The sequence below is a fragment of the Gavialis gangeticus genome, unplaced genomic scaffold (genome assembly GCF_001723915.1).
Source record: "Gavialis gangeticus isolate Ggan-Ray unplaced genomic scaffold, GavGan_comp1, whole genome shotgun sequence".
NCBI classification, from domain to species: Eukaryota; Metazoa; Chordata; order Crocodylia; family Gavialidae; genus Gavialis; species Gavialis gangeticus.
Window position 1 is genome coordinate 50,379,615 of NW_017729032.1, and position 17,782 is coordinate 50,397,396.

General features: G+C 40.0%; 1 protein-coding gene across 1 annotated transcript in view; it reads left to right on the forward strand.

Moving 5' to 3' along the window:
• Nucleotides 1–17,782, forward strand: part of FRY (FRY microtubule binding protein) — a 480,115-nt gene that overhangs the window by 134,806 nt on the left and 327,527 nt on the right. Inside the window, exon 3 of the mRNA XM_019523795.1 lies at nt 12,311–12,364. Within this exon, the coding sequence (XP_019379340.1) occupies nt 12,311–12,364 (54 nt within the window). The remainder of the gene's footprint in view (nt 1–12,310; nt 12,365–17,782) is intronic.

The following is a 17,782-nucleotide window of genomic DNA, read 5'->3' on the forward strand; positions in this document are numbered from 1 at the left end:
CAAGGGAGGGGGCCCCTCTGTGGCCAATCACAAGGCGGCCAGAAGTGGCTTGCCATGGTGCTCCCACTCCCCAGCTGGCATTTGCAGGAGGGGCACCGGCGCTCCCACCTGCCCCTCACCTAAGTGGCGAGCATGCCCGGTCAGGGGGTGCACCGGCACTCTCAGGGGGTGCACCCCTGTGCACCCCATATACGTCACCACTGCCCACACCCAACATACCCACATACCCACAGCCCCCCACAAACCTATACCCACCCCCATGCCCCCACCCCCCACAATATACAAGAGTAACTTAATTTTAAGCTGTTGTACATGGAGGTGATTGCACGCTACACAAACACATGTAAATCAGAACAAACATATTTTTTAAATGAAATTAATGAAAGTTGTAGATGTTAGCATTTTAGAATATAATTTGGCATTTTTCTGGTTCCAAGATGGTAAAAACCCTTGCTGAAAGGAGTACTTCTGGGGGGGCAGAGGGAGGGATTTCTGGTGGCAAAGGTCAGGGGTTAGGGGGTGGGACTTGTAGTCACAAGATGGCAACCAGGGGCTGGGGCACCTGTCAAGGGGTAGGGCTACCCATGTGGCACTTGACAGCTTGCCAAAACTCAGTAAGCGGGCCTCCAGCCAAAATAATTGCCTGTCCTGATCTAGAATGATATACAGGAGACCCTCGCCATTTGTGAGGGCTCTGTTCCAGAGATCCCCATGAATGGCGAAATCCACAAATACGTCAGGAGCCTGGCGGCAGCGGCACAAACCCAACAGCAGCAAGTACAGAGCTCCCACAGACACCACCAGCTCTGTTGGTGATGGGGGAGGGAAGAGTGAAGAGGAGCATGCTGGATGGGCCCACTGAAGACTAATCTTGAGAGGAAAAACTTCCCTAGGAACGGGGCAGCAGATTGATTGATCTGTGAGCTCGGAGGAGTTCATGATCCACAATGAGCATTAACTGCCACTGCACTCCCTCAATTACTGTTGCGGCAAGTCAGTTAATTAACCAAAGCTATAAGAAGAGTGCATGAGAGCCAGTGAGAGCGTGCAGGGGGAGAGTGTGTGGGGAGAGAGCCTGCGCGGGGAGAGAGTGTGGGTTCAAATATTCGCACTGCGAATATTCGAACCACAAATGGCGAGTCCACGAATGATGAGGGTTTCCTGTATGTCTTCAGTTACACTTTTCTTTTAAAATAATTTGTTAAATTAAATTTGGTGCTGGTAAAAATTGCCTGAAAGAAGTTATCAAGAATGACATTTTGTTCTTAAAAGGTATTGAGCGTTGTTAGTCTGAAGTTGGGCAGAAGTCAAGGTAGATTTAAAGAAGTGAAGTCAACTTGACTGTCAAAAAGTTAGTACATGTGTATGTATGCAAAATTATAGACTAACTAAATCAGAGATGCTTAAGCATTCATAAGGAGTAGCTTCTCCTGAAGCAAGCTGTTACTGAGGAAACTTATGCATCTCTGATTTAGTTAGTCTATAAGGTTGCATACACATGTACTAACTTTTTGACAGTCAAGTCGACTTAACTTTTTTTAACTCAACTGTCACAGTGTACACACGTATGTGAAGCAAAGTTGACTTAAATGCAGCACAAGATAATACACCTCTGAGGTATATTATCTTGAGTTGCATTAGTTAAGTCGACTCCAAGTATTAGGGGTCACAAGATGGTTGCCACCATGTCAAAGAGATGTACATGTGTATGCTCTGATGTGGCTTAACTTTAGTTGACTTAGTTAAGTCACCTTATTTTAAGTCAACTTAGGTGTGTATATACACCCTAAGGTGCAAAACTACCCTGCATTCTGCCATTTTATACTTAACCACACCAAGATAAAAATCAAAGAACAGCAGTGCAAGTTTATTAGTATTGTTCTCATCTAATGTCTCTCAGCAATAACTTGGAGAGTCTGTCTATATAAGCAAAAGGATGGGTTGATTTTCATCATTGTTTGTTCTTCTACCTTGCTACTCTGTTATGTCTGTTATGGTACCTCAGTTCTATTTGCCTACCATTGCTGGGCATTATAGCTCTTTCAGGAAGGAGTCTTTCTATAGCTAAGTTTGAAACTTGCTTTCCAGTATAAATTTAATTACTGCTTACCCAGTCTAAAATCCTGTAGAAGCAATTTCTATTTCATATCTTGCAAGTATGGACTGTGGCCAAGCTTGAGGCAATTTGGTTAAGTCATTTTTCAGATATGGCACCTAGAATAAAAAGTCTAATCTTGTTTCAAAAACTCTTCTAATGTAGTTGCTTTATGGGCATCCTCTCACAAAAGCAGCTTGTTCTAGAAACTTAAATAAATCATATGTTAAAAGTCTTAATGAGAATTTGTACTGTGCACGTGGGTAGTTTTGAGATGGAGAAAGGCATATTTAGGAAATTTTCACTGATGAACTAAGAATGTCCAATTCCTTCATTGTACTTCTTGTAGTCAACTTTTAATTTAAGAGAATCACCTGTTTGGAAAAACCTCAGCTTTCACATAGCAAAAGCAGGTATCTCAATCTTATTTTAATATTCAGAGTTATATAAAACTATAAAATATTATTACTTCTGTGCTATTTTGTGAGACTCTTTTACTTACGGGACATGAATGAAACAATAGCACACCAACACAATTTCTTACTAAGTCACTGTTACTAAATCTGTTAGGGTATAAACAGAAGTTGCTAAATGAAGCAGATCAGCCGTGGTAGGACATGTCCCTCAACAGCTGCTCTGCTTCATTGGGCAAAACACACTGTCTTTCATTGTCCTGGATTGGGCAGGTGCCTAATCCTGTGGGACAATGGGCAACATATTCCCCACATGCCCTGGACAATCTCCAGGGCACATCTCCGTTGTAAGTGGAGAAAGCCAGGATTTCCCACTTACAGCTGGGAGGAGAGAAAAGAAGGCTGCAGTAAGGAAGCATAGAGTTGGGGGGGGGCAGGGCAAGGATGGGCATAGAGAGACAAGAGGTGCAGAGGGAAGCTACAGGTTCCTTCCCATACCTTACAGTCTCCCCTGCACTCCCCCTGGCCACATGCCCCTTCCCCCACCAAATTAGTTGTTCCAGCCCAGAGCAGGCTGTGGCTCAGCTTGAGCCTCAAGTCTGGGTCCAAAGCCAAAGCTGAGACACCACCTGCTCCAGGCTGATACTCAAATCTAAGATATGGCTTTCCACCCCCACCCCCATGCAGAATTGGGGAGAAATCTTGGGTTGGATTCAAGTAAATATGTTATTTTAGGTAACAGTAATAAAGTACAGATTGGAAATTCATTTTGGGATTTGGGTGGTTTTTTTGTGTAGGTCTGAGGAGAGGAGACAGCTTATGAAGGATATAATTTTTTATTTAAAAAAAGGAATTTTAAATGTTAAGGGTAAAGTTTTCCTCTCTGATCTATACTTATCTCTAATGCTTATTCATGTCAATGTGAGCTTCACAATTGAACAAATACAGGATATGCAATTGAGAACAGAATGTCAAATAAGAAATAAGAATGTTTAATACAGTGATCAAAAGTATTGGGACTATGAGTATTGAGGACTCTATTCCTCTAAAATTATCTGAAGGTTTTCACAGTGCAGAGTGCTATAGGCTTCTTCAGATGAATCAAACCCTTCTTTATTCATATTTTTTGTGGCTGTAGCTCTTGGCTCCATTTTTAGCCTACCTATTCATACAAAAGTTGGAAGACATTTCTTTAAGTATATCAAGCCTGGAGACTCAAGCAGAGCATACAGTTGATGTGAAATAATTTCTCTGCCATTTCTGAATTGGGTGGACAAAAAAAAGGAACTCTGAGGCTGAAAATTATTTTTTCTTATGTTTCCAATATATTCATCTCTAGGGCACATAAACTGACATCGAATCCACTGCTCAATGGCAGTTTTGTTTCATTACATATTTTTAACCTTGTTTTTTGCCAGTGTTGAGTCCTGCATATGCAATTGAGAACTGTCTGTCTTTAACATAAAACAATGCAACTTTATTTTATGTGACTTTTTTCATAAAACTGTACTTAAAATACCCCATAGAATTAAACGTGAAATAATTTAAAGAATTAAATCTACATGTAAATTAGACATAAAAATGGTTAGATAGACTTAAATAGTTAAGAATACCTTAGGGTGAGAATTGAGATAAAAACAAGGAAATAAACTGTTTTCAGAAGACCTGTGGAAAACAAGTAAGTGAAGTGAGTTAAAAGGAGCATTAATGGCAAAAACATTTATACTTTTGAGATTGTGTTCCAGGACAGAAACAGCCTGGTACTAAATAAATGCAGGGAACAGTAAATGGAATGAAGGTCGATAAGACTGAGAAACTTTTCTTAAGACTTCCAATATCTTTAGCATGATATTAAGAGCACCCCTTGATTTAGCACAACAGCATCTTTCTGACAGTCCTTTTTTATGCTCTTCGTATGGTCATTAGAAGAGTCAGCCTTTATAATTTTTAAGTGTGACAATCTACAAAAAGGCTTTTAGGATCAGATTCAATAAAAGATCTTCGTTACCTAAGTCCAAAGTTGTAATCTTGAAAACCCCCACTCAACTAACCCTGAAGTTGCTTCTTTTGTACTACAGTTTTTGTTCTTACAATTCCTTAGGCTCTGAAAATTCTGGCTATGCACATGCAAAGCAGCACCTCAGCTGTGATAAGGTTTAGCAACTCATGCCCTACATCCAGGACTGTTTGTGTCATTTATGTTGAATGAAATATAGTGTCTTGGGAGGAGGGACCAGATCTTTGGACATTTTCACCCTAAATGAACACCCTAACAACTAGACTACAAAGACATTCTCTCCCTTTCAATCTCTCTCTCTCTAGCACCATACATTTTTAATTCTTTTTCTGCCTTATGGCACTCCTTCAACACAAGGTAATTTGCCCCCACCCAAAATAGCTCTATAGTCTTATTATGGCACTTCCCTGGGAGATGTGTATTTGAATCTTCTCAGGTAGAGGAGGGAATTGAACATGGGTCTCCTAATTTCTGACAAACTTTGAAGAAGAAGAGTGAGCCTGGCTCAGTTCTTTGAAAGAATGGGCATGTCCATCTGCATTCAGGAAAGGGTTCAGGGTTCTGCATCTCAAAAGGATGGAGTCTCCTTCTTAGAGTCCTGAATAAGGCATCTAGAAAGATAGGATTTAAAATTCACCCCAGATTTCAGCATTCCCTATTGGCTAACTCCAGGCAGTACTGTGCTGACGTTAGCTCAGTTTTCTAGATCTGGTTTTGAGGTACTCAAGCCTCCTGAACTACATGAGGGCTAGGGATAGACATTACACATAAACCAGTTTAAGTGATCAGAAACTGGTTTAAACCTGTAACAGAACAGATGTTCCGTGCACATAAACCAGTTTGAAAATGACTAAAACCGGTTTAAGAGAAATCTGGTTGAATGTAGTATCAGACCTAACCAATTTGGCTCAAACTGGTTTATGCAATGTCTGTCCCAGACCCCTTCCTGGTTTAAGTTCAACCAGACTCCCTCAGCATTCCGGCATGATCTCTGGGCTGGGCTCCCTGCTCCACAGCAGACCTGGGTCCTCCCCTCTGCTCCCTGGCTGGAGCTCTGGCAGACACCACAGATATCTGCCTGGCTTCCCCTGCTCCCCTCCTCCCGTTACTACTCCCTGCTTAGCAGGGATTACTCTGCCTTACACAGACACGTGTCAGCATTAGCCAGCATACCACGTGCTGGCTATAGTCCATGCTGTGGGAGGCCAGACAAAGGCAGACAGGACTGTGTCCGCTTAGGGCTTTTTGGAGCTAATCAACAGGTAGCTGGTAACATCCCTCCATTCCTTCCTTGGAAAAAGTTGTTTAAGAAGAGCTTGAACTAATTGAGAGAAGCTTTTGTTTTCTTTGTTTTCTTAATGGGCTGGTAAACACTGAGGTAGGGGTGATAAACACTGTGTTATCAACTGCCTGCTGGGCTGCTCAGGGCAGAGGGAACCCCTCCCTAATCAGTGTGTCCTGCCAGAGCCTGGCCACGCCCATCCCAGCTCCGTACTGTGGAAGGGAAGGGAGGGCTGCTCTAGCATCCCCGGCTTCTAGCCTGAGTCGCTGCAGGCATGTGCCTGCATTTCTGGGACATCTGTGCAATTATAAATCAGTTTAGCCTAGCTAGGTTAGACAAATCTGCAAAAATTGAATCAATTCAGGCTCAGACTTTTTTAATGTCTGTCCCTAGTGGGAGCCAAAGTATCCAACATAGGATTCTAGATTCTGTTTTTCTGGGCCAAGGGTCTGCAAGATAGGTGTTACAGTTCCTAACTCCTAGGTTCCTAAGTTCTTTGTTAGATCTGGCCGTAAAAACCTACATTACTGTACTGCGGATCCACCACTGGTAAGTGACGTGGAATTATTTCAAAAGGAATAGGTCAACTTTTGTGCAATGTGAAGCCATAACACAGAACTTGTAAGATGTGAATTATGATTCTATTCTCTTGAAGATGAGTTCCTGCCTCAGGATTCTTTACATTTTTATTCCTACACTTTAAAGCATATAGTTGACAATATCTCCTAAAATATTTTATGTTCTTTCCTGTGTTGGTTCCTTACTTTTCTGTTAAGTAAGCAGAAATTGCCCAAGGTTCAAACTTGTCTTAGAAAATTACTGGGTACACTTCTCTGAAAATGGATCTTCCTTGGCCTAGCTTACAGTCAGGAAACACACAAGATGTTAGTATTGGTTCTTCTTTTTAACTAGAGGTTTTCCCTTGGTGACTATTTGTAGATGTAGATGCAAGAACCAGAAGTATGGGAATAATAAGTTCATACTAGGTTGAAACATAGAATGCCCTGAAGAAAGAATCACTAAATAAGATAATCTTTTTCAAAAGGTAATGGATTGTTAGCTGAAAGACAAAGTATTTGTTGTAGTTCTCCTGTATTCATGAGCCAGCTAATAAGATTGCTGGCTTGAGAACAATCGGATGATAGAGAGCTTTTTAACTAAGACAATTTGCTAAGTACTTGAGGCTATTAATATTGTCCTAAGTGACAAGTTCTTCATCTGCTAGTATAGTTAATCTTTTATGATGATTGATGATGATGATTACAGTGACCTAATAGGTCATTCAATACAAAATAGCATTAATTCTGCTTCTTGGATCTGATTGTATGAACTGGAGGAAATGACCACAAAAATGTAATTTAACACAAATATATTTTCAAATAGGTTTTCCAATTACAGGATCAGAATTTTCCTCAAAACAATGTTGTCCTCACTTGTTTTCCCTTTTATTTCTTTATGCTCCCTATCCTAAAGGCTTCTGTCACTTAATTAGGTGATGTAATTCTGTTTATTTTAATCTTTTTAATATAAAACTAGTATTTAAAATGAGCCCAACTGAAATTGGAGCTCTGTTATGTGAGATGCTATATATATATAAAGAGAAAGAAACAGTTTCTGTCCCTATGACCTTTCAGTCTGAATCAGTGATTCTCAACCAGGGTGCCTTGGGGAACCCAGAGATTTCAAAGAGGACTCCATAGTGTCAAAAACATGCTGACCTGTTGTGGTCTTCCTGAGGTCTTTGCAACAGGAGAAGTGCTCTATTTATTTTTTCTGTACTCAAAAAACAAATAAAACTAAGAGCTGACATTTTCCAAGGGGTGCCCGAAGTCCTTCTTGGGGTGCCTTGAGTCTAAAAAGTTCTAAATAAATTAAATACACCATTAGAGAGTCATAGATTTCATAGATTCATAGACATTAGAGGCTGGAAGGGACCTCATGAAATCATTGGGTCCAGCCTGCCCACCATAGGTGAGAAGTTAGCTGGGATCAAGAGACCCCAGCAAAAAATAAATCCAGCTGTCTTTTGAAGGAGACCAGAGTCGGTGCTTGTACAACCTCTGGGGAGAGTTTGTTCCAGACCCTGGACACACACTGTAAAGAACATTTTTCTTATATCCAGTCTAAATTGGCCTTCCTGGTGTTTATGGCCATTAGACCTTGTTATCCGTTGGGGAGCTGTGGTGAACAGATGTCCTCCCAGGTCCTGATGTACCCCTCTTATGAAACTGTAGGCTGCCACCAAGTTCCCCCTGAGCCTTCTCTTCTCCAGACTGAAAAGTCCCCCAGCCTCTCCTCATATGGCCTTCTCTCATATGGCCTTGGATCATATGAGCGGTTCTCCTCTGGACTCTCTCAAGCTTCTCCACATCCTTCCTGAAGTGGGGGGCCCAATACTGGATGCAGTACTCCAGCTGTGGTTTCACCAGGGCCAAGTAAAGCGGGAGGATGTCTTCCCTGGTTTTGCTTGAGATACGTTAGTGGATGCACACCAGAGTTTGGTTAGCTTTGCCCGCCACTGCATCACATTGGTGGCTCATATTCATCTTGTGGTCAACCCCCAAGCCCCTTGCAGTCATGATTCTAGTGACCCTACCACTGCTGAGTCTGTGAGTATGCTGAGGGTTCTTCCTACCGAACTGCAGCACCTTGCACTTCTCTACATTGAAGGCCATCTGGTTTTGGTTGGCCCACCTTGAGAGTGTGTCCAAGTCAGCCTGTATTCCCAGCCTGTCCCAGGTGTGATGGCCCTCTCCCATAATTTGGTATCATCTGCAAACTTGGACAGTTCACATCTGACTTCTGAACCTAGATCACTGATGAAAATGTTAAAGAGTACTGGCCCAAGTACCAAGCCCTGAGGGACTCCACTGGTCACCCTGTGCTGTGTTGATTTGCTCCCTTCAACTAGGACTCTTTGGGTCTGCCCCCATAGCCAGTTGCCTAGCCATCAGACCTCATTATGATCTTTGACTGGAGTAGTGATGACAATGATGAATACTTATTACCATTTTACAAATTATGAATAAGGTGCAAAAGGATTAAATACCAGAGCTAAAGAAGACTTAAATCAGAATTCTCCATTAGGCAACTATACATGGGATAAGTACAGACAGCCAAAAAACCCTCAGTCTTCACAGGTTAGTTGAAGCTGTGTAAATTGAACAGATAAGCAAGTGAACAGACATTCACTTTTGATTCTGGAAATGCACCCACCTGCTTGCAGTGGCTCATACCAGAAGCCAGGGGCAACTAGAGCATGCCTCCCTGCTTGGCTGCAGCAGACAGCTGGGGCCAAAGCTAGCCTACCCACCCTGTGAAGGGGGTGTTGTGGGGCAGGTGCAAAGTATCCTGGGAAGCAGGGGGACTGTGAGTTAACTTGAATCTGGAGTGGATCTGGGATAGAAGGTTAGTAAATCAATTTAACCTATATCAGTGATGTCTGATACTGCATCCATCCAGGTTATCTTAAATTGGTTCTGGCCATTTTGAAAGCGGTTAATGTGAGTTGAACTTCTGCTGTGTTGCAGATTTGAAATGGTTTCTGATCACTATACCGGTTTATGTGTAATTTCTGTCCCCAGACATAGGCATTGTATTTCTTAAATATAAGGACCTTGCCCCAGAGGGTAATTCAGTTGGACCAGGTAATGTGCTTAGGAGCCCTATACCATAAGTGCAAAGACTGTGGAGTGTCAAGAAGTAATGCAAGTTTAGACAATTAAGCATGGTACAGAGCAATTGGAGAGCTAGAGGCACCTGTAAAAGGCGACTAAGGGTGCAGACAGAACTGCAGCTCCCAGCTATAATTCAGAACAATTTTTGCAAAGTGTTCTGAGTTAGTTATCCCAGACCAAATAGAAGTTCACTGTTAGTTCTGGAGGGGGGGGGGGGGGCATGGAATCTAGCTGCAGGCTGGGAGCCTGCAACCAGGTTCCCAAAGCAATGGTCAGCGTCTCTGCCATTGCTCGCTGTTTTCAGAATGGGAGAGGGGAAAAGCAGTGGAGGGAACTCATTCTTGGGGTTCCCCAGCTGGTGCTGAAGGGTGGGGTAGATGATTTGGAACCCCCCCATTTGGGGGGGAGAGATCCAACACGCCCACCCTACCCGCCAGGGGGGAGCTGAAAACTCCCAGACTGAACTCCATCTGCTCCCTTTCCCCCCTCCCATTTTGAAAACATCGACTATCTTGGAGCTTCTTAGACACTAGTTACAAAAGATACTACATTTTGAAATGTCTTTATCTGATACCTCATGCAATGAAAGGTCAGATTTTTACCCAACCAGCCATTTTTGAAGCTGTCTGAAGTTGTGCATTTGTGTTTGGTCACAGCTATAAACTGCTTTCTGGGGCAGATCAGGTGAACATTGTCACTTCTGTCTGCACCCTCTGAGAACTCAGAGACCCCCATAGAGGTAGCCAGTAGAAAATACTAAAATACAGAGGTATATCTAAGCTCCAGCTTCAGAAGCTGAAATTCCCTGATTCAAACTATCTATTAGGTATCTCCATTTGTTACCAATTCATAATGCCTCATCTCACTTCTGAGTATAGCCACCTAACTGAAAGAGGAGCAGCTGGTGAGGGGTCCACCTTTTTTATAATAGCTTTCTTAGAGCACTTGCCCAGGTAATAAGAAAGCTGTATCTTCTCCCCATTGTGATGAGATTTGAACCTATATATCCCACTTGAGAGGAGAGCACCTTTAACTATTAAGCTATAGAAAGGCTAGGTGAGGACACTCTCTGTCCTTCCCATGGAAGCCAGGCCCCATTCATTGGACTGGCAGGTAAACATGCGAGAGTATGCCTGCTTCTGTACCCTAGGGGCATACTGGTTCCTGGTATCAGATCAGAGTATGTGTTCAATATTAAAACAATAAAAATAGTCCTGGCAGCAGAGAATGTAACTCAGGTTTACTTCATACCAAGGGAATGCTGGATCTGAAGCCAAATGGGTTTGAAAAGCTTGCAGTAATTCAGAGTTTTCATTTCCAAACGTTTCTAGCACCATTTAACAAGGTGATCCACTAATAATTTTCCTTATCAATTTAACTCAGTAATATTGATACTTCACTTTGAGTTGCTTTTCACCATCTATAATCCATTATCCTACCTGGGCTAGATGGCCACTGAATACTGAGTTATAAGTTTATAGGAGAAAAAGTTAATTGTCCTTAAAAGGAACAATCTTCCTCTCTCTCTCTCCTTTTCCTGGACAAATTGCATATTTTAAAATCTGTTGTGAATCATATACACTGCACTTCCCAGTGCTTAATTGAGACCAACCCTTAAAGCACATAGATAGCTCATATATGGTCTGTATTTCTCATATATGAATCATATAGGGGTCTGAGGACACAGACAGAAATAAATTAATAATATTCTATAAAGAAACAACATTAATCTTAGTTATAACAAAAACCAAAACTGAGTGGAACAAACATTCACCTCTTGAGAGAACAAATGGACTTACAAATTGCAACTAAAATTAAAATGTATCTTATGGATCTTTGTAGCTTGAATATTTACAGTGATATTTATGAAAACGCACTTTTCCATACATATCATAAATGTAAACAGATGTGCTGCATGCAACAGAGTTTTTTCCTGACAGAGACTGAGCAACTCTATCTAGCTTTTATAGAACTACAAAATCACATCAAGAATTAAATAGACTGGGGGCACATCTACACAAGATGTTGACTGTGCAGTAGCCTAATAACTGTGTGCAGTAGTGTGTCACAGTATCGATAGTACTAATACACTACTGCCTAGTATTATTAGGCTACTATGCAGTAGCATCACTTAAAAGACATTCACCAGCACTACTGCACAGTATTTCCAGATACTCTGTATTTATTTAGTACTTGCTAAGACAAGTACTAAATTAATGCACAGTACTCACTGCGCAGTAGCGTCTTGTGTAGACATGCCCTGGATGTTGCAAATGTACTTCCATTATTTTATGTCTGTCACAGAAGATTGAAGTCAATAAGATATTCTTTCTTATGAAGAAGGTTTTTCATCATAGTTATCTCTTCATAGAAAAGGAAACTCAAAATACTTGAAGGGGCTTAAATGTGCATTCTGTTGAATAGCAGAATGTTTTTGCATTGCAAACTCCGTTTCCTGGCAAAGGTAGGATAAATATATAAAGTTAAATATAGCAACTGCAGTATGGATAGAAGGAAAAACGGAGCAAATTTCAGAGTCCCTGGAGAGTTTGCTGTTGTCTGTATGAGCAGCGGTCATATTCAAGCATAATAAACTTGAGTAATTTTTCTTTAAAAGTAAAAATACTGAAAGATGCTGTTTTATTGTTAGTTTATATGCATTCAATTACTTCTTTTTTGAGTGTGAAGTAAACTGTTTCCCCTTGCTAAAGTTGGTTGGGAAAGGGAAATGGTATGAATGAAAAAGCAATGGAAACGTAGTAGTAGTAGTAGTAGTAGGAGTAGTAACAAAATGCCTACTAAATTGGCTCATATTTTTCATTTTAGGAAAAGCCGCTGACCAAATCTCTGCAACGAGGAGAAGATCCCCAGTTTGATCAAGTAAGTAATGTTTTGAATAATGTTTATTTCTTGGGACTGCTGTTTCTTAGAACCCAAATTGACCATTATGTCTTCATAATATTATAATGCTATGTCATTTGGGGAATCAAAGCCCTTCATTTAACTTGAGGTAATAGACCTGAGAATTCTTTATCTACGTATCAGTTTGCCTGAGGAGTTAGGAAGCACTTTGTTTTTTCCAAAATATTCAGAACCTCTTTCTTTAAGCACATTGGATAGCCATATATTATTTCCTCTGAATTATTTTGTACTCTGAGAAACAAATTTTATGTCTTGTGGGAATATACCAGATTGAGAGCTCTGTTTCAATATTAGAACCTGGATATAAGAGTTATTTCCCAGTGGTAGTCCCCAGTTCCTATTTTATCAGGAAAATGAGGACATTGCTCTAAAATTAAACATTTAACAATCCCTAGACATGTCTACATGAGACACTTTATTGCGCAGCAGACTGATTTGCTGCACAGTAAAGCATCACTATCTACATGTGCGTGGCAGTTAGGGCGCGGTAGACTAATTTGCTGTGCTACCAAATAGTCCCAACAGATATAAGTGGTATCCAGCAGTGTAGTAAATTACTGTGCTTACCTTAAATGTACATGTAGACAGTGATGTTGGGATTAGTTTACTCCAGCTCAAATTGATCCTGACTATATTCAATTGCATTAATTACACATGTAGACATGTCCCCAGTCTCTGTAATTAATTATGTTACACTTTTTCATCACTGAGGTTATAATCATAAAAAACTTATGTACATACTTATCATTGTGTATTATGAGTGATCTCATTAACTTTAAAGTTAAGCACGTACACATGTGTTGTCATGATTAGAGCAAAAGCATATCCATCCAATACATTTGAAAAAATAAATATCCATTGGAGAAATTAACCCCACAGGAAAAATTTGAGAATACCAGTAATAATTTTTGTATATCAGATCATATTTTTGCTGCCTATATCAGAAGTAAATGCTGCTGCCAATAATCTGTTTCTTTAATAACAACAACAACAACAAAAAATACATTTTGACACACACAATTATACAATTTGAACTGCACCTCTTCTTTCATAGATATATAAATAGAGTCGGGAACAAAGTGTATAGTTGCCTGAGATTTCCTCTTACAAGACAAACGTTTCAGTTGTTTATAACCTTTCTGGACTTAAAATATCCAGGATGAACATTTCCATGCTGGGAGTTTATCTTGGGCTGAATTATTTTTAATAGGTTTAACACTGAAGCTTCACATTGGTTTGCCCATGTTAAAAAATGTTGCAATCATTTTGAAAAGCTCCAATGTCCTGTGCTTTGAAGTAAAGACTTAGAAATTGGCAGGGCAGTTGGCTTAGCTTAAAGGGTGTGCCTCTGGGCTACACTCATGAAAATCTGTGCAAATTATAATTCACTTCATGATTTAAAAAATTGTCATTCACACATATTTAGTAAAACCTGTTCATGTTCAGAATCTCTGAAGATTTTTATTAGTAGGCATTCTGCAACTAGTAGGTTGTAAAGGTGCTCTGCAAAACTGTATAAATGGGCTTTTAGGTTTTGCATCCATTTGATGTTTCATAGAGAAGTAACGCTGGAAGGGACCTCAAGAAATCATCAATCCAACCAGGAATCAAACTTGCAACCTTGGTGATATTAACCCATGTTCTAACCAATTGACCTAAAGGACTGCATTTTATTATTAAAATGTGTATCTTATGTATCCTGAAATAATTTAGAGTGGTTGGAGCCAAGATTAAGAGGGGAAGGGATTCAAAATAGACTCTTTCAATTTGGTGTTTGTTTATTTTTGTAAATTAACTCCAACATGTAATTTACATTTGGGAGAAAGAAAGTAGTTACTAATGATCCAATATGTCTTCTCCCTCAGTTAAGATATGGAACTCAAAATATATTTCTGGGACTCTCAAGATGTCCAGCAAGATCAAGGAAGGCCAGGCATGATACTCAGTGAGCATATCTATACAGGGCACTTTACTGCGCAGTAAACTAATCTACTGCATAGGAAAGCATCATCATCTATATATGCACAGCATTTACTACGGAGTAAATTAGACTACTGTGAAGTTGGCAGTAGATACAGGTAGTAGATTAACTGCACAGTAGTGCACATGTGGACAGCTGACCAGGAGCAAATTTGCTCCTGACAGGCACACATGTAGACTTGCTTTTGGGGAAAGCTTCCTACACCTTATTTTAGTGTGCAATAAACTTACAGTGCATTAATAGCGCATGTAGATGCACCCAATATAAGCAAAATGCAAAATTACAAACAGGAAAAATCTAAATAAAAAGCCTTCTTGCCAAAGATCTCCAAAAGTGGATAATAATTCAGAATGCCTGAACTACTGGGTGCCAAGCATGAAACATTTCAAACAGACCTGATTTTCAGATAGTGGGAACTTCACTCTTTCTCAAAATCAATCAGTCTCTCTGAGGTTGGGTATCCAGAACTGGGGCAGCCAGAATAACCTATCACTTGAAAAAACATTCTTGGCCTGGTTGCTTCTATAGATACTGTGAAGAAGCAAAAAAGAGCATGCCTAAAGAATCCTTCACCAGTAACCTTTAAAAGACAGCCCACAAAAGTGTTATAATTGTCAGAATATGCGTATAGGACCCAAGACAATTCATAGTGATTTGAAACATGGAAAACCCTTGTTCAGGTCACCCAAACGTCCTTAACTCTACTTCAGTACAGCTTTATGAGAAAATTCAGGGGCCATGTCTACACAAGACACTACTGTGCAGTCATTACTGCACATTTACTTAGCACTTGTATAAACAAGCACCAAATGAATGCACAGTAACCTAAGTTACTGTGCACTAGCGCTGATGAACACCTTTTTTGTGATGCTACTGTGCCATAGCCTAATACTACTGTGCACTAGCGTCATGTCGCAGTTTTTGCAACACAATGCTACTATGCAGTAGTATCGGGCTATTGAGCAGTCAGCGTTTCATGTATATGTGGCCACATAGTCTTAACTAATCTTTGTGGTCCTGACAAACAGGTGCCTCTCATCAGTGGCCACAAGAACTAAGTTGCCTATACAGCCTGCATTTTCAGTTTATTTATGTAAAGTTAAAAAGATATATTTTTGAAGTTTCTGAGGAGGCAACTGTAGTAATGTAGCTATTGAAGAGCATCATTCCTCACTCTTCATGAAGATGCTGTGTGCCACCCACTATGTTAGTATTATTAAACAGGAGACTAGTGCAACTATTTTTTAAACTTCCTATTACAAGAAATCAGGAAGTTTCCATACTTAGAATGCACAAACTGAGCAAAAGTTAGAGCAAAAAACTACAGTTACCAAAGAGGATTTTTCTCTCCCAGGGGAACTTCATTCTGCGCTTAGCCCTTATCATGGTACCCTCTGTTTGTTCCATTGTTTAAACACGCTCTCTGATTTGACAGTGTAAGGACTAGAAAGCAAACGTTTGTTTTCTTGAGTGCTCTGACTAACCTGTGCAAGTTGTTTCACTTGCTGCTGCTGGCTAGTGCTTTGACCAGTTTGAGGTGCAGTCTCCCAGAAACCCCTGCACCTATCTCCCTGAAACTTGGCAGGCTACCATCCCTGCAATTTGCATCTGAATCAGGCAAGAAATGGCAAAGTTATAGGCATTTTCATGATTTCCCATTATACCCTATGGGCGAAATGTCAAAACACATCGAAACAGCAAAACAGTTTCAACAAAACGAAATGAAACAGTGCTTCAAAACAGCAAAACGAAACACTGTCCCTTCAAACAGTGAAATGGAACTCAAAATAGTTTCATAGTTTCTAGGGTTGGAAGGGACCTGAACATATCAAGTCTGACCCCCTGCCCTGGGCAGGAACGAGTGCTGGGATCATAATTCCCCAGCCAGATATCTGTCCAACCTCCTCTTGAAAATCCCCAAGGTAGGGGAGAGCACCACCTCCCTTGGGAGCCCATTCCAGAGCCTGGCAGCCCTAACTGTAAAGTAATGCCTCCTGATATCAAGCCTGAATTTACTCTCAATCAATCTGTGGCCGTTATTCCTTGTTATCCCAAGTGGTGCCCAGGGAAACAGAGCCTCTCCTATTTTCCGCTGGTCACCTGTTTTCCACTGGAAATGAAACAGTGCTCTTTTGTACAGCCCTACACAATAAAGGAAGTCTGAGAAGTTAATGCTTATAGAGCCAGAGCAGTGGCTGGGGGCACCTAATCATAGATGTGCATATAAAGCTGTGGAAAAAGTAGCTGTTGAGATGGAAGTCAAGGGTGACAGGTTCAAAACTGAACTTACAATACGTGAAAAAAATGTTCCTTTGTTTAGAATGTCTTCCTGGAACTAAAGGAGCTATCAGCACTCCAGAAGTAGTGACAGTATAGTTCCCTAGCAACAAAACTCAGGATGCCTACTTGTGTCTGATTGCACAACTGTGGCCACAATCTGAACCTAGTAACTCTGATTTTAATTTAAATATATATTTCCACTTTTCAAATTAATAGAATTTTCTTGTGAAAATATTGTTTAAAACTGAATAAAATGAAAAAAATACGAGTTCCATGCAATTGTAAAGCTACTGTTTGCTTCTAATATTACATCTTTCTCCTTTTTACGTGAAGGGATTGGATTAATTTCTTTTTTTTTAAATGGCCTTTACAGAAACAGGATGATGCGTCTCAAAGGCATAACCAGCAATCATAGTTTTTAATTGCTGTGATAAATTAAAAGAACATAATGTAGGCCTATTACCTTCACTTCCAATCTATAGCACTGAAAAAAGAAATGTAGTTAGGTTTCTCTTGCTTCTGTTGAACCCTATGGGAGTACTGCCTTTAAAATGTAAGGGGGGGAGAATTTACAGTTACATTATTACTACAGACATTTATTTTCTCTAAACCCAGCCCAGTTTTCATGATTTATAATAGATAAAATACAAGAGCCATTAAAGGAAAAACATTCTTATATAGCTACAAGTATCCTACATATATGTAAGAAACTAATATATGACATATTCTAAACCTAATCCTGTTGGTATAAAATGCAAAATATTTCCAGATTTCAAAACTATTTTGCATTTACATTATCATGTCATGACTTAAAGCAGAATTCAGCTGACAGTTTATAAGTTCAATTAATCATTCAGAAAACTTTGTATTATTAAAATGGCAATAACATCTTACGTATGAATGATGCTATGAGAGAAACCGAAAAATAAGATTTAAATTAGAAAATATTGATAATATAAATGAAAGCTGATTGAACAGAGAATACAGTTCCTGTCAAAGTACATAGAAATTTACCACTTTTAGGTAAATAAAATATTCAGTCATTATTGATATACGGGCAGTACATAATTTTTTATATTTGCATTTTGACAGTATAATAAGACTTTTATGAAAAT